This window comes from Mus musculus, chromosome 14, assembly GCF_000001635.26.
Source record: "Mus musculus strain C57BL/6J chromosome 14, GRCm38.p6 C57BL/6J".
Taxonomy (NCBI): domain Eukaryota; kingdom Metazoa; phylum Chordata; class Mammalia; order Rodentia; family Muridae; genus Mus; species Mus musculus.
In genome coordinates, this window is record NC_000080.6 from 55,539,689 (window position 1) to 55,557,518 (window position 17,830).

At 48.1% G+C, this 17,830-nt stretch overlaps 1 protein-coding gene across 4 annotated transcripts; it reads left to right on the forward strand.

Moving 5' to 3' along the window:
* Positions 1-574: 574 nt before the first annotated feature.
* On the forward strand, positions 575-10,332 carry Pck2 (phosphoenolpyruvate carboxykinase 2 (mitochondrial)). Of its 4 annotated transcripts, NM_028994.3 has the most exons (10): positions 578-825; positions 2,718-2,963; positions 3,901-4,085; positions 4,172-4,375; positions 4,707-4,894; positions 5,197-5,359; positions 5,519-5,737; positions 8,009-8,146; positions 8,352-8,447; positions 8,617-10,332. In NM_028994.3, exons 1-10 carry the CDS (start codon positions 797-799, stop codon positions 9,069-9,071), a joined length of 1,923 nt encoding a protein of 640 aa, NP_083270.2. In that variant the 5' UTR covers positions 578-796; the 3' UTR covers positions 9,072-10,332. The 4 variants fall into 4 exon arrangements, with proteins under 4 accessions (XP_030103944.1, XP_030103945.1, NP_083270.2 ...); XM_030248084.1 differs by lacking the exon at positions 4,707-4,894 and having other exon boundaries at positions 575-825; positions 8,617-9,863; XM_030248085.1 differs by lacking the exons at positions 3,901-4,085; positions 4,707-4,894 and having other exon boundaries at positions 575-825; positions 8,617-9,863.
* Positions 10,333-17,830: the final 7,498 nt, after the last annotated feature.

Genomic DNA, 17,830 nt, shown 5'->3' on the forward strand with positions numbered 1-17,830 from the left:
AGTGCTGCAACCAGAAAGAGGATTCTGAGCATCATGGATGCGTTGAGTTTGGGTTGGTACAGCATTTGAATACCCAATGGTCTCAAGTTGGAATGAAATGTTGAGAAATTACACAAGGACTCTCTTTGGGATTAGGTGGGGGAGGGCATTAGAGGACCAAGGATATGTCTGTAAGCCTGAAACACCCCACCAATTCCATGGTGCTAGAGGAAACTCCCTTGATAAGAAGCTGGGCACGGACAATAGTTTGGTTTTGTTATTATTTGAGGACTAAGGAGAGCTTAGTTAGCATCTGGGACCCTGGAAAAGAAAAGCCTGAGGCTAGGAGTGCTCTGGAAAAGCAAACCTAGACCTTGAGGGTTTAGGCATCTTGTTATCCTGGGCTCCCCAGCCCTGGTCTCATCCCTCACTCTTAACTTGTTTTGCATTCGACATCTCTTGGTTGCTTTCTCTAAGGAGCAACAGCCTTCAAAGTTACATCAGTATCTTACAGCGTGGCTGGCCGAGTGGGCGGATCCCAAATTGAACTCCGGCCTCCAATGGCTTGAGGATGTGATGACTGTGGGGCGGAGGCTTCACCCAGCCCGGGGCCTTGAGCCCGGGCTAGTGAGCCGGCCTACAGAAGGGCGAGAGAACCAGCTAGGTTCCGCCCCGGGGACTGCCCGCCTCCTTTTTAAGCGCCTCCCGCCCAACCTCAACTCCCTCTGGCTTTGCTATGCTCCTTCCTTCCCCGCCTTCCTTGTCTCCCCGACTGCGCTCGTTCCTGTGGCCATCCCGCAGCGCCAGTCCAGGTGCCATGGCTGCTATGTACCTCCCCGGCCTGCGGTGAGTGACCCATAGCCCGGGGCCCACTCCGCGCTCCACCTTCCGGGCTTCCTCCGCTTGTTTCCCATCCTAGGAAGAGACTGGCAGGGTGGCTATTAATCAGTGTGGGTCTCACGGTGGTGCATCCCCCCCCCCCTCCGCATTCCCATCCCCAGCCATGCCAGGTTTCCTAGCCAGCCTCTGTGCTCTTCTGTCCCTCCCTGCGGCTTGTGTGCTGTTCTAGCTGCCACTCGCAACCTCCTCCCCCTTCTCCTTTGCCTTCCTGAGCCCTATCTCTGCAAATGCTCTACTTAGCAGATGTAATTCTTTCAGACCAAGGGCTCCTAGTCCAGCTTTCAGTGTGTGAGTAACCATTAAGGCCTTGAGGCCATAGGGTTTGAGGCCCCGGGGACCCGAGCTCAAAGCTCCCTAAAGACGGTAGAAGGTAAACATCACTTGCAGCCTCCCTGAGAACAGAACGGAACCTGGCACGAAGCCCAGTGAAGCCTCTGGGGACTAGGGGGGGAGGGAGACAGGGAGGGAGAGAAGGAAGGAAGCAAGCAAGATGGGAGGAGGGCAGACTGCCTTTTTAACTTGGCCGGCTTCCCCCAGTAGGTCCTGGACCCCAGGCTTGTCCTGGCTGGCTCCCCCTGCCCCACCCCCCATACAACCGGGCCTCTTCTCCGTATACCCCTCTCTCCATGGTCTAGGATGTAAAAGAGTCTAAACTGACTCCTTATCTCTTCTTCGCAGTTTACTTGGTTAATCCATGTGAGAGTGGTCTATGAAGGATAGAGAGAAGGTCCCTCTCAGGGGCGTGCAGGAGAATTGGGGTGGGGCTGGGAGAAGCTGTGCTTCCCATAAGACAACTGGAGCCAATACCTGGGGATCAAAGCTTTCAGGATCATGCATTTAAAATTAATTTCTCAGGGAAACTGTCATGTGCAGAAAAACACACAAAGAGACCTACCTTGCTGTGCCCCCACCCCCTGGGGCCACACAAAGTATGCTGCCTTTTTTGTCTTCTGGAAAACACCCCACCCAGGCCCAAACTCCCACATCCAAGAGCTTTCTCTTCTCCCTTCCCAGGCAATGTAGCCTGTGTTCTCAGGTTCTGACCCTACCATCAACCCCTAAGGCTTCTAAGGAGAGCCAGGGAATGCACAGGCCCACACCATCGAGGCCTACTATGGGTTTCTGGCAGGTGAGGCCTGGCATGTGAGAAGGGTAACTACATCTCTTTACCTTCTTTTGTCCAGACCAATCACAGCAGACCCTACTATCTTCCAGGAGGGTAGCAGGACAAACAATACAGAGACTACCCTGCCCTTCTAGGAATCTAGGCATGGACCAATGGCATTATTCTTCTTGATCCAGTTTTCCCTATGTTAAAACATCCTTGGCTAGTCCACCCTTGTTGACCCAGGTGAACAGAGGCACTACCTGAAACCCCAGCATCCGTTGTCTTCATTCGAGAATCCTAACCTAAAGCCTGGCTGGCACTGGGAGAGGGCTTTACCATCTGGAGCTATGCCTTCTGTTGGAGGCATTTACACCGAAGGAGACAGATAATAGTAGCTGCCATTTGAACATCAAAACTGATTGAAAAGGCCATGGAAGAGCTTCTTTAAGATTGCTCATGAAGCTCTCATCTGGGCAATTTTCTTCACTCTTGGACCAGAGGCTTGACTGCCTCTCCTCCCCGATGGGAGACACAAACCTCATAAAAGCCACAGATACAGGTAGTCTGAACTCACTCCACATACCCACCACAACCCAGAACCTGGTCTTATGGTGCCTGCAACCAGACACACTTTGGTACTCCCCAGAGGTACGGCTTTCTGCCCCACTCACCAATGCTTGTCTCCCATGATAGCCACTGGATGGTTGACTCTCTGTTTTGACTCTGATAGGCTTAGCCGGCACGGGCTAAGGCCCTGGTGCTGGTCACCGTGCCGTAGCATCCAAACCCTGCATGTGCTCAGTGGAGATATGAGTCAGCTGCCGGCTGGAGTTCGAGACTTTGTGGCGCGCAGTGCGCATCTGTGCCAACCAGAGGGCATCCACATCTGTGATGGGACCGAGGCTGAGAACACTGCCATACTGGCCCTGCTGGAAGAACAGGGTCTTATCCGCAAACTCCCCAAGTATAAGAACTGGTAAGCCTTGAAACTAGCAACCCCCAAGATGAAGGTTACTGCTTAGACTGAGGTCCCTCTGGGTTCCCCAAGACAGATATTTCTAGACCACATCAGTGGAATGAGCCAGAATGGGAGCTTCAAGGGAAAGTGGAACGGGAAAGTGAACGTTTTTTACATTAAATGAAAAAGTTGATACGAATTTACAAATTGGAGCTCTTACTTTGGAGGGGGCCTACTTACTGCCTGTCTCCTCCTTCATGAAACATTTGCCAGGGGTAGAGGCTCCAAGGCTGTGCCTTGGGGAAAACCCCTCTTAATGAGACAAAGCCTAAAGGGACTAAACTGGAACTGGATAAGAAAAAATAATGCTGACAGACCTAGAGTCAAAGTTAAACTTAAAAAGTGGCCGCTGGGCGGTGGTGGCACACGTCTTTAGTCCCAGCACTTCGGAGGCAGAGGCAGGTGGATTTCTGAGTTCGAGGCCAGCCTGGTCTACAGAGTGAGTTCCAGGACAGCCAGGGCTACACAGAGAAACCCTGTCTCAAAGAAAGAAAAAAAGGAAGGAAGGAAGGAAGGAAGGAAGGAAGGAAGGAGAGAAAGAGAGAGAGAAAGAAAGAAAGAAAGAAAGAAAGAAAGAAAGAAAGAAAGAAAGAAAGAAGAAAGAAAGAAAGAAAGAAAGAAAGAAAGAAAGAAAGAAAGAAAGAAAGAAAGAAAGAAAAAGAAAGAAAGAGTGGCCAGGCTTAGTGGCACACGCCTTTAATCCCAGCACTCAGGAGGCAGAGGCAGGTGGATCTCTGTGAGTTTGAGGCCAGCCTGGTCTATATAGTAGGTTCCAGGACAGCTGGAGCTACATAGTGAGACTCTGCCTTGCCAAAATATAACAACAAAAAAATGTGAGTCTGGAGATAAGTGAAATCTGCTAGCCACCATTTCCCGGCAATCCTCTCTCCCCCAGCTGGCTGGCCCGCACAGACCCCAAGGATGTGGCACGGGTAGAAAGCAAGACGGTGATTGTAACTCCTTCGCAGCGGGACACAGTGCCTCTCCTGGCTGGTGGGGCCAGGGGGCAGCTGGGCAACTGGATGTCCCCAGATGAGTTCCAGAGAGCTGTGGACGAGAGATTCCCAGGATGCATGCAGGGTAACGAGGCAGGGACATAGAGGCAGGGGCGCTGAGGCTATGACTGGGTTTGGAATCCTTCCTCCTAGCAACATCTTCCTCCACAGGCCGCATTATGTATGTGCTTCCATTCAGCATGGGTCCCGTGGGCTCCCCACTCTCCCGCATTGGAGTGCAGCTCACTGACTCGGCTTACGTGGTGGCCAGTATGCGTATTATGACCCGCCTGGGGACACCTGTACTTCAGGCCCTGGGAGATGGTGACTTCATCAAGTGTCTGCATTCAGTGGGCCAGCCCCTGACTGGACATGGTGAGTACCTATCTAGGACACTGAGACCTTCTTCCACTCAGAGGGAGTCCCAAATCTTACCCATCCACGGAGAAATTGTGGATGTAGAACGATTATTCCCCGAGGCCCAGTGACGCATTCTGGACTGGAGTAACACCATTTGGAGAACAGAAGTCAGTCGACAGGTCTGACAAAGCACGAGGGCTGATGGGTACTGAAGAAGATGGTTTAGCTACCCCTGGGCATTCTATTGCTTCCAAGTGTCTCTTGGGTCAATCCTTGATCCCTCCAGTCCCTGACACCCTGGTTTCTGATGCCAGTGGCAGCAGCACTATGACCCCATTGTCTCCAGGGGATCCTGTGGGCCAGTGGCCGTGCAATCCAGAAAAAACCCTGATTGGCCACGTGCCAGACCAGCGGGAGATCGTCTCCTTCGGCAGCGGCTATGGTGGTAACTCCTTGCTGGGCAAGAAGTGCTTTGCCCTGCGCATCGCCTCTCGCCTGGCCAGGGATGAGGGCTGGCTGGCAGAGCACATGCTGGTGAGGGCCTGGTGAGGAACTGAGCAGCTGTGGTAGGGGAGTGGGTGGGGAAGCCTTGGCAATCTGCCTCAGCTTTGCCTCCTTCCTGCCAGGTGCCAGGAGGATGAGCCTGAAACCTGAAGTTTTAGCCCCAGGCTGCTGAGGTGCTACCCCAGTCTCTAGCGGGGCAGGACACCTGCTTAGTGAATAAGCATTAGTGTCCATTTCCTGCTGCCTACCCCATTACCCTCTAGCTCATCCATGCAGATTATGCCATCGTGACTTTTGGTGACTTCGTTCTGTTCCCTCTGTCTCCAACATAGATTTTGGGCATCACCAACCCTGCAGGGAAAAAGCGCTACGTGGCAGCTGCTTTCCCCAGTGCCTGTGGCAAGACCAATCTGGCCATGATGAGGCCTGCATTGCCGGGCTGGAAAGTGGAGTGTGTGGGGGATGACATCGCCTGGATGAGGTTTGACAGTGAAGGTGAAGGGCCCTTTTCCTGAACAGCCAACATGGTCCCATATCCCGATTAGCCTAGCAACTGTAGATCTCTGTCAGAAAATAAGGGATAGAGGAGGACCTCCTCCAGGCTCACATCTAAACCTTTCCTAATTGGTCTTTCCTTTCTTTTACTTTTGGCAGGTCAACTCCGGGCCATCAACCCTGAGAATGGCTTCTTTGGGGTGGCCCCTGGTACCTCTGCTGCCACCAATCCCAATGCCATGGCCACAATTCAGAGTAATACTCTCTTCACCAACGTGGCTGAGACCAGTGATGGCGGTGTGTACTGGGAAGGCATTGACCAGCCTCTTCCGCCTGGTGTCACCATAACCTCGTGGCTGGGAAAGCCCTGGAAACCTGGTATGTGGGGTGAGGTACTGTGGCAAAGGCTCCAGAGCTCAGCACTTTAAATGTAGGTGTGTTCTGCCTACAAGTGTGTCTGCACCGCGCGTGCATGTAGTAAACAGGCTATCAGATCCCCAGGAACTGGAATTACAGACGGTTGTGAGCCACCATGTAGGGGTTTAGAGTTGAACCTGTGTCCTCTGCAAGAGCAGCCAGACTCCAGCACAGCAGTTTTAATGATGGAGAACCCTCTACAACCCTAGCTTTTTGTAGTTTCCAACACCAGACAAGATCTCAGTTCGTGTCCCTGATCAATTAATCATTGGGGATCCAAGTAATTATTTAACTTCCCTTCAGCTTTCCAGTTTTCCAACCAAATGAATGGGTTTTATCTTAGTACTCATCTGTTAGGATTATGGGAGGAGTAATAATAATAAAAGGAGTTTAGCATACTGTCAAATGCATAACACTTGTCAATGGTGAGTATAAGCTGGATGGGCTTATATTGAAGGACTATTTGGAGAACTGTTAAAGCAGGAATTGGGCCAGTAACATTTGACCCATCAGGAAAGAAGGAAGCCTGTGTCCTCTATCGAACATTCCTTTGTCATTTGTCTCCCATGTTCCCCTGTATGATAGCCTATGTCTAAAATTGCCCTACCCTTCCCATCCCTCCCTATGCTGTAATCCTGCATGAACACAGGCTAGCGCTTTAGACTTTCTTAGAGGCTGGTTTCCCAAGCCTGTCATTACTGCCTTTCCATTGCCTTCTGCAATTATAGGAACAGAGCACAGCCCAGGAAGAGCTTGTGGTCACTGAAGGGCAAGCTTGAGTTTTGCAGGCTGGCCTAGCAGTCAGCCTCCTTGTTTGAACAGCCTTTATTTTCTCTAACACCATCATTAAGTCCCCCTCAGGTGCCCCACACAACTGAGAAATCCAAAAAATAAGATAATCTTCTTTACAGGCTAGTTTCCCAACCCTTTCCGCAACTCTGAATTCACTGATATAACTAGAGAGTCAGGGTCCTGGGCTGGGCGCCAGAGATAGACGTGTTGGCTCATAGCTCCCACTCCCTACTTCCAATGGAGAAGGCACCTGCCTGAGTCTCCCCAGTGGTGCTCACACGCGTGCTGCTGACTTGGCTCCCAGCTTCTCTCCAGCATACCTGAAGGTGCCAAATGCTCTGGGCTCCTCGGGTTATGACTGGCCAGGTTATGTTCCCGATGGACTTCATGCCCTAAGCAACCCACTCTGTCAGGGTCTAAGCAGGAACAGAGAAATCACCAACGGTCTGAGGCTTTAATATCAACCACTGGGCTGGTGAGATGCCGTAGCATGCTAAGGTGCTTACCACCAAGTCTGACGACCTGAGCTAGATTCCCAGGACCCTCATGGAGGAAGAAAACTGAACACATTATCCTCTGATTCCCACATGCATCCCATGGCAACCCCTAGTCCCAATACAATAGACTAATAAATAAATGTGTAATAAAAGTAATTTCTCTTTGCATTTTGATACAGGAGATTGCCTTCCCTGGTGTGTTAATGGGAACCCATTCCTTGAAATATTGACCTGACATGCTCAGTTTTTGCTTTAGGTTTAGGAAAATTAGATTTGATAAACAATAATCCTGTAACTAAAAGTTTCTAGGAAGAAATTTATTATAACTGCATGCCAATATTTAACTGTTTCCTTAAGACTTATACCAAAGCGCCCTGCCAAGTCCCAGGTCCTCTTCCAGGGTTCTCTAGCAGCCCCTTTATTGATAAGTAGCCTCATGCTTGCAGGAAGATGTCCTCATCCCTGCTCCCTTCTTTACAACACAAGGCTGTAATTAGCTGATGAAACCATGCAAAGGGGCGGGAGCTAGAGCTTGGTGGTAGAGTGCTTGCCCTCCATGTGTAAGACCCTGGGGTTAAGCTTCAGCATCATGAAAAGAAACGCGAGGGCTGGCGAGATGGCTCAGCGAGTAAGATCCTGAGTTCAAATCCCAGCAACCACATGGTGGCTCACAACCACCCATAATGAGATCTGATGCCCTCTTCTGGTGTGTCAGTGTACTTACATATAATAATAAGTAAATCTTTTTTTAAAAAAAGAAAAGTAACACTAAAAAAAAGTCATTGTGTGTGTTCACATGTGAAATGTCACTGTGTGTGTGTTCACATGTGAAATGTCACTGTGTGTGTTCACATGTGAAATGTCACTGTGTGTGTTCACATGTGTCTGGGTTGAGAGTAGCCATGACCTTGGAAGTGATGGTATTTTGCATTTCCTTTGCCAGGTGACAAGGAACCCTGTGCACATCCAAACTCGCGCTTTTGTGTCCCGGCTCGCCAGTGCCCCATCATGGACCCAGCCTGGGAAGCACCAGAAGGTGTCCCTATTGATGCCATCATCTTTGGAGGCCGCCGACCCAAAGGTAAACAGCATGTGCGTTTGTAGTAAAGGTCCAGCTCTACAGTCATGCCCCCACCTTCCTGTACTTAAAACTCACAGGACCGCTCACAGGGACCTCCAGCTGCTGTCTAGCTGTGTCTCCTATGATGAATGCAGAATGTGCGAGGGCGTGGGGGTCTGAAATGGAAGAAAATGGTTGCCCATAAACCTGTTCATTGGTGTTCCAGGGGTACCACTGGTGTACGAGGCCTTCAACTGGCGTCATGGGGTGTTTGTAGGTAGCGCCATGCGCTCTGAGTCCACTGCCGCTGCGGAGCACAAAGGTGAGTTCCCACCCTCCATGTTCCCTGTCCCTACTCCCACTGTCTCCCTTTCTCCCATCATGTCTCCTCGCTTTTCCTGAAGCTCGCTCAGAACTGTAAACCTTTTCCTCTGCCAGCAGGGATACAGGGCACTCTTCCCTTCCTTAACCCACCCTCCCTCCTGTCCTAGGAAAGACCATTATGCATGATCCCTTTGCCATGCGGCCTTTTTTTGGCTATAACTTTGGACGCTACCTGGAACACTGGTTGAGCATGGAGGGACAAAAAGGTGCCCGGCTGCCTCGTATCTTCCATGTCAATTGGTTCCGGAGAGATGAAGCAGGCCGCTTCCTGTGGCCAGGCTTTGGAGAGAATGCTCGTGTGCTAGACTGGATCTGCCGAAGATTAGAAGGAGAAGACAGTGCCCAAGAGACTCCCATTGGGCTAGTACCAAAGGAAGGAGCCCTGGACCTCAGTGGCCTCAGCGCAGTGGACACCAGTCAGCTGTTCTCCATCCCCAAGGACTTCTGGGAGCAGGAGGTTCGTGATATTCGGGGCTACCTGACAGAGCAAGTCAACCAGGACCTGCCCAAGGAGGTGTTGGCTGAGCTCGAGGCCCTGGAAGGACGTGTACAAAAAATGTGACCTGAGGCTCTAGGCTAGCAAGAGCACAGCTCCCCCATTTGGGTAGAGAACCCCCAGGCTCACAGAAAACATGAACAATCTGACATTAAAATGTGTGAGTGTTGGAAGGCCAAGCCACAGGACTCCCCATGCTGTCTGATAAGAGATGCACACTTTTATACACGCGTTTGTTTCCACTTCCCTGTGTCTGCATAGGCTTCCTTCTAATCGGTCTCCTGTTGGCTCGAAGGCTCGAATAGTAGGAACTTCTGGAAGAAGGCATTCCTCTTCTGAAGAAATGTAACCTGGTACAGTGATGCAAACCTTTAATCCCAGAGGCAGCCTAACCTCTGGGAGCTCCAGGCAAGCCTGCCAGGTCTACATAGCAAATGCCAGGTCAGCCCCCTTAATCCCCTCCGCCAAAAAGAAAAAAAGAAGGCCACAGCACAGCAGGCTGCTCTGTGTTTGAGTTAGTATTTTTGTCCCACATAGACATGATGCAGAAGTCCCCTTCTCCAGAGGAAGCCATTCCAGAACCAATTTCCGCCTCCTGGTTTCCTCTCGCTTCCTGGAACCAGGAGCCACACCTGTTATTTTTTCCTTGAGACAAGGTCTCATGTAGATCAGGCTGGCTCCAAACTCACTGTGCAGCTAAAGATAACCTTGGCCTCCTGATCCTCCTCTCCCTACCTCTGACAATCGTGCTACCAAAGCCAGCTAGACAACTAACACTTCTAGAACACTATCTGTATTCTAGACACATTGTCAGAGTACCATTTGCATTTCAAAAATACAGAGTTGGATTGAACATAATAACATGTCTTAAAATCCTAGCACTTGGAAGGACCCTATCACAAGGCAAGAGAATTGTATACAGTGACCCTGTCTTCAAAAACCACAAACCAAAGAATTATCCAGTGAATGCCCCACATCTTTGTGTATATGGGCAGCAGGGGGTTATTTAAAAAGAAAATAAGATTTGCAGTTCAGAGAGAGATGGGAAATAGGACAGGGGAAGTGGATTTGATCAAACGACATTATGTATACATAAAATTCCCAATAATAAAAATATGAGGTATTTTTTAAATAGGCAGTTGGAAGAATGGCTCAGTGGTTAAGAGTAAGTTCTGCTCTAGAAGAGGACTGAAGTTCAGCAGCCACACTGGGCTGCTCACAGCCACCTGTACCTGCAGCTCCAGGAGATCTCACACCCTGATACTCACAGGGACCTCACGTGCACACATTCACACACATACACATAATTAAAGTGAATTTTCCTATATTTTTTAAAGTTTATTTTATTTATATTAGTACACTGTAGCTGTCTTCGGACACACCAGAAGAGGGCATCAGATCCTATTACAGATAGTTGTGAGCCACCATGTGGTTCCTGGGAATTGAACTCAGGACCTCTAGAAGAGCAGTCAGTGCTCTTAACCACTGAGCCATCTCTCCACTCCTAAAGTGAATCTTTAAAAAAGAAAAGTGGGCCGGGGATGTAACTCAGTGACAGGTTCCATTCCCTGTTCTGCAGAAAGCAACACAAGCCAAACAACTTGTCAAAGGCAAAATAGTAAGCAAGTAGAGCCGCCTCTCTAAACCCCGCCCAGGGAACGTATCCAACGAAACAGCCTTACCAAGTCTGGGACAATGAGCAGTGCGTGGTGGCACAATTTCAATCCCAGGGCCCAGGAGGAGGTCTGGCACAGGCAGGACTACACAGAAATAACCTGTCTCTTAAGAAGAGAAGATTCTACATGATACTAATGTTTGGAATGAAGCTTAGTAATAAGATAACCACCTGAATTCTGAAATCAATTATGAGAGAAATAACAAAATATGCAATAAGGGACTGGAAAGAGTTTGGCGACTGTCTCCTGCGCTTTCAGAGCACCAGACTTCAGGTCCTAGTGCCCACAATGGGTGGCTTACAACCACATATAACTCTGACTCCAAGTTTTCTAGTCTTTGAGGCTACCAGCACATGTGTGACACGCACACAGACACATGAATAAGATTAAAAATTTTATGTATATCAACATAGCTGCCTGAATGTGTGTGCACCATGTGTATACCTGGTGCCCTGAAGGTCAGAATTGGTAATGGATGCCCTGGACGCAGAGCTAGGATGGTTGTGAGACAACATGGATGCTGGAAACTGAACTGAGTTCTGCTCTGCTAGAGCAAGAAGTTCTCTCTAGATCGTTAATAAGGTGTTAGAAAATAAACAGGAGCAATGATCGCACATGAACTGAAGTATCTGCTAGAGAGAACTTCCCTTAGGAACAAGATGAATATATAAACTTAGAAAAAGAAGAACCCGGGCTGGAGAGGTGGCTCAGCGGGTAAGAGCACCGACTGCTCTTCCAAAGGTCCCGAATTCAAATCCCAGCAACCACATGGTGGCTCACAACCATCCGTAACGAGATCTGACTCCCTCTTCTGGAGTGTCTGAAGACAGCTACAGTGTACTTACATATAATAAATAAATAAATCTTAAAAAAGAAAAAGAAGAAACCCTTCAAATAAAATGGAATTCCGGGGAAAACCCTCAAAAGAAGCAACTGAATGAGAAAATGCTGAGTGTTCTCCACAAAAATGCTGGAAAACTGGTCAGGGAAGAAAGGTTTACTAAAGGTGAGATTAGAACACAGCAATTGAATACACAACACCTAAAAATATAGCAGGCAGAGGAGGTGGAGAAGGTTGATCAAGTCCGAGTTACAAGGTTATAGCAACTGAGGTCAAGTGTTCTTCGAGAAAGTAAGGTCATTAAGGATATCACCATCACAAAAGAGCTGAAGGGCCGGGCCTGGTGACACAGGCCTTTAATCCCAGCTCTCAGGAGGCAGAGGCCAGCCTGGTCTACAGAGCCAGTTCCACAACAATCGGTGCAGACACCTAGTCTCAAAAATACAAAAACAAACAAAAGCCTGAAGGATTTTTAATCTTTTCTGTTTTAGTACAAAAAAATGATGTTTGAGGGGAAATTCGTCCTAATTTGAACATCACATAGTGCATGCATGCATCTAAACATCATGTGATGCCACACAAATATGCACAATCTTATCTCAAAAGAAACATAATAGATGTATAATTTAACAGTCAGAGCCTCATCTTCATAAATAGCGATGGGTCTGTGACACAACGCCTTCTGCACACAGTAGCTCTACCCCTTCATCTGTAAAATGGGAACATACCTCAGTGTTGTCAGGATGACTGTCAGTGGGGCAAAGCAGTCCAGCTAGCAACAAAGACCAAACAGACACTCTAGGCACTTAGCTGCAGTTCCTCTCCACTCCAATCACTAGAGTTGGCCATTTAAGTCGGCCTTATGGAGCTGACGCTGCTGTTAAGAGGGAAAGGAGCCGTGAAAAGAAAATGGACAGGAAAAGAAGATTCAGAAACAGGGCCTTCCCGGAAAGAAGCAGCGGGGCTCGGGCTCCAGATCCTTTCACAGCACCAAGGTCTTCCTCCCCCACCCCCACCCCCATCCCCCCCACCCCCACCCCCAGATAGGGCTTCTCTGTATAGCCCTGGCTGTCCTGGAACTCACTCTGTAGACCAGGCTGGCCTCAAACTCAGAAATCTGCCTGCCTCTGCCTCCCAAGTGCTGGGATCAAAGGTGTGCACCACCACTGCCTGGCTAAGATTTATTTATTATATCTAAGTACACTGTAGCTGTCTTCAGACACACCAGAAGAGGGCATCAGATCTCATTACAGATGGTTGTGAGCCACCATGTGGTCACTGGGATTTGAACTCAGGACCTCTAGAAGAGCATTCAATGCTCTTAACTGCTGAGCCCATCTCTCCCGCCCCAAAGTCTTCGTCTTAAACACAACTTTTGCCAATAAAATTGGCCCACATAGCAGATAAAAAGAGTCATGATAAAGAAATTTTGAGTTTTTAGACTTGTTTATTGGCTTGCTTTTTGTTTGGAGTTTGTATGTTTGCTTGAGATAAGGTTTCCTACACCCCAGATTGGTGTTACAGAAAATGTGTTACAGAAGCTAGTGGTGAATTCCTGATCCTCCTGCCTCCACCCCCCAAATGCTGGGATTACAAGCTTGTTACCATGCCCAGCCTTGGCTTTAGTTTTGGTTCCCTCCCTCCTTCCCACGTTCTTTTCAGTTTTGTTTGATTTGTAGTACTAGTATAGAGTCTCGGGCCCCAGGAATGCCCGCAAGTGGTCTACCACTGTCTTACATTCCAGTTGGGTTTGTAAAGTAGGTCTCACTGTGCAGCCCTGCCTACATTGGTGCTCTCCCAAGGACTGGAATTACAGAAATATACACAACACCCAGCAAACACATTGTATAGAAAACAGATGTAATTGAATAAGCTATTATAATCACCCTTGAAAACATTACCCAGGGGCTGGAGAGATGGCTCAGAGGTTAAAAGCACTGGCTGCTCTTCCAGAGGTCTTGAGTTCAAATTCCAGCAACCCCATGGTGGCTTACAACCATCTGTAATGTGATCCCATGCCTTTTTCTAGTGTGTCTGAAGACAGCTACAGTGTACTCATACACATAAAATAAATACATCTTTAAAAAAAAATCCCAGCACTTAGGAGGAAGAGGCAGGCGGATTTCTGAGTTTGAGGCCAGCCTGGTCTACAGAGTGAGTTCCAGGACAGCCAGGGAGGGCTACACAGAGAAACCCTGCCTCGAAAGACCAGAAGGAAGGGAGGAAGGGAGGAAAAGAAAGAAGGAAGAAAGGAAGGAAGGAAGAAAGGAAGGAAGGAAGAAAGAGAGGGAGGGAGGGAGGGAGGGAGGGAGGGAGGGAGGAAGGAAGGAAGGAAGGAAGGAAGGAAGGAAGGAAGGAAGGAAGGAAGGAAGGAAGGAAGGGAAGGAAGGAAGAAAACATTACCCAGAGAAAAATGTGGACACTTACACACTGTCACTTAGCCTTCCCTGGCCTGTTTATAAATGATTAAATGTTTGGGGTTGAACCAGTGACTTGTGTGAGTGCTAGGAAGTGGTCTGTACATACCATCATCTTCAATCATTGCTTTGCTTTCTTTCTGAAGACAAGGTCACCCTACATAGCTTTGGCTGGCCTTAGTTTTGCTATGTGGCTGATCTCAAGCTATCTTCCTGCCCTCACTTCCAGGCGATGGAACTATGGCCATGTTCCAGCTTGCCCAACTTTATATATATTTCACATTTATTTTAAAATCTATCAGTTCACAGAGGTCTCCTCTATTCCATCTTTTTCAAGTTATCCATTTGGGAAGATCTAGACATGGATATTCAATGAATACCTGGATTAATTAATACACAAGTATCTGCAAAGCAGACACCCTCAGGCCCTGTTGTAAGAGCTGGGATACGTTTTATACAGGCACACTTCCCAAATAAGGGAAGATTAATTCTATTTCACTGCCTTGTGGCCTACTTTCTACATGAACAGCACAACTGTTGCTAGCTTTCCTTTATCCAGCATCTTTAAAATGACTCAGTCTCCTATTATCTTTAGTTTTTGTTTTCTGAAACAGGGTGTGATATATCCCAAGCTGGCCTTGAGGATTGCTGGTCCTCCTGCCTCCTATCTCCAGAGACAAGCCAAAATCACCAAAGCAAGTTGATGCAATGTTGGCAACAGTGCCCACAGCCTTGTATGTTCCAGGCAAATGCTATACCAACTAAACTCCTTTCACCAGCCTTTCAAAAGGATAGCCAGTTAGTTATAATAATAACAACAACAACAACAATACACACACACACACACTGAACTTCTAGATTTAAACACTTTGCACTTAATTATATGTACTGAAGTTCAGGTCCTCCTACCTTTGCTGACAGAACCTTGAATGAGTCATGTTAATGAGATCCTAACAGTCCTGCCTGTTTCCCTGCTGACATGCATTGTTGTACAAACATCTTGTATATTTTCTGGCCCAGGCCTGGGATCAACCAGCCTCTAAGGAACTGGAATCTTTCAGTAGGAAACAGCATGGTGGCACACAGCACATGCCTCTGACCACAGACACACACTGTGGAGAGTCTGAGACTAGCCTAACAGTATAGCCCTGATATGGGGCCCAGGCTGGGCTCAGCTTCCTGGGTGCTGGGATCACAGGCACCAGAAACCACACCCAGCTTTGATTTGTCTCAAAAAAAAAAAAAAAGACCAAAGGGCTGGCAAGATGGCTCAGTGGGTGGAGATGCCTACTGCCAAGCCTGACCACCTGAGTTCAATCCTTGAGACTCACATAGTAGGTGAAGCAGCTCTCCACATTCACATGTACATACACACATCACACACACATATGCACACACATTCACACAGGCACATGCACATAAATAGTAAAACTTGTAAAAAAAAATAGCAAATAAAACATGATCTGTGCACTATGTCCATAGAGCTGTCACTCTTTCCAGACCTTCCCAGTACTAAAGAAAGAGGAATCTCCTGTATTGATTACTTTCCTATTGCTGTGATAAACACCATACAGAAGACTTTATTTGGGCTTCCAGTTCCAGAAGGAGAAGAGTTCATGATGGGGGCTTAAGGGACGGCTCAGGGTGTAAGTGTACTTGAAGCTCCTGCAGAGGAGCCAGGTTCAATTCCCAGCACCCCAATGGTGGTTCATAATAATCCCTAATTCCATCTTTCATCTGATCTCAGTGTATGTAAAGCATGTATCTAGTGTGTTCATGCATATGCAGGCAAAACATTCACACATAAAATCAAATGTATAAATAACTGGTGGTAGTAATCGCAGCATTCAGGAGGCAAAGGCAGGAGGATCTCAAAAGCCCAGTGTCAGCCTGGTCTATAGAGCAAGTTCCAGGACAGCCAGGGCTACATAGAGAAACCGTGTCTTGAAAAAAATTAAGCTGGGCAGTGGTGGCACACACCTTTAATCCCAGCACTTGGGAGGCAGAGACAGGTGGATTTCTGAGTTCCAGGCCAGCCTGGTCTACAAAGTGAGTTCCAGGACAGCCAGGGCTATAAAGAGAAACCCTGTCTTGGGGGGGGGGGGAGGAAACAATAAGAAAGAAAGAGACAGAGAGACAGAGAGAGAGAGACAGAGAGAAGAGAAGAGAAGAGAAGAGAAGAGAAGAGAAGAGAAGAGAAGAGAAGAGAAGAGAGAGAAGTCAGTCCATGACGGAAAGAAGCGTGGCAGTAGGAGCTGAAAGCTCACATCTTGAACAGAAAGGAGGCAGAGACTGGGAAGTGGGACCAGCATGGGCTTATCTCCTCCAACGAGGCCACACCTCTGGACCTCCCCAAAGAGTTTCACTGCCAGGGCACCAAGCATTCAGATACCAGAGATAATGAGAGACATCTTTCATTCAACTACTACAACACTTGATAATCTTATGGCACTTACTGTCCAAAATTAGGATTAGTAGATGGATGAGGTGGGGCATGCCTGCAGGAGCAGCCACTGGAGGGACCAGGGGTAAGGATGCAAGTGCAGGGCATCCTGGACAACTCAAGGAGACCTTGTCTCAAATTCAAAAGTGAAAAAAAGAGAACTAGACATGGAGCTCGGTTGTAGAATTCTTGCCTAGCACGTGCAAAGTCCTGGGTTCAAACCCCAGAACCATACTCTTCTATAAAACAAAACACACACTCATGCACACACACACACACACACACACACACACACACACACACGGACACAAATCCTTTTATATGTGTATGGCTGCTCAGCCTGCACATGTATCTGTATACATATGTATCAGGAATGGAGTGGCAGATGGTTGGGAGCTTCCATGTGGATACTTGTCCTCGAAAAGAACAGCCAGCCGGGCATGGTGGCACAGGCCTTTAATCCCAGCACTCGGGAGGCAGAAGCAAGCAGATTTCTGAGGTCGAGGCCAGCCTGGTCTACAGAGTGAGTTCCAGGACAGCCAGAGCTCTTAACCACTTAACCATCTATCCTGTCCTGCCCAATGTCCCCAGATCTAATCCTTAAGGATGTAGAAATTCTTGGGACGTAACTCAGTTGGTAGAACTCTTCCCTAGCATGCATGAAGCCCTAGTCAATCTAAGTTCTATATAAAGCTGGGTATGGTGTAGTTCCCAGCATTCAAACTTGAGAGGCATCGAGGTCAGAGTTAGCCTCAGCTATATAGTGAATTCCAGATCCGCCTAGGCTACATGAAATGCTGCTCCCTCCCCCAAAAAAGACCCACGACATGAGAGTGTTAGACTATTTCATCACTATCCAACTGTTTTCTAATAAACACATTTTAAAGTCCCAAGATAAATTAGCACATTACTCCCCTTCCATCTTACACAGGAAATGCTTCTTTCGTTTAGTGTGCACTTGTGGGGCATCAGTCCCTTCAGAAGACTGAGTTCCTACAATCACCAGGCTCCTGTTTGCAACCAGAGAGGCTGAGAAGGACCATCCCCCCATGTGAAAACTGGCCAGCCTTTCCCCCAAAGACCAGGTCGCCCTCTAGTGGAGCTGCTCGAGGACACAAACAAAACAGGCCAAACCTGGTGGAACAGGAAGTCAACCAACTGATATTTACTTAATCATTAGCCAACTTGGTCTAAAAATGGGTGCTGACAGAAGAGAAACCTCTCTGTGGTTAGTGACTTAGTGTAACTCGGGACAGCAGAAGCTGCTCAAATTCAAAGCACTTTACAAACTTAGCAAGCATTGAAAGGCCAACAACACATGTCGGAGTGACCTTTAGGCACGGGGGTGCTACCACCTCCCTCCTGACTCTTATATACATATTATTTTTTATTTTTTTATTTTTTGTTTTTTTTTTTCCGAGATAGGGTTTCTCTGTGTAGCTCTGGCT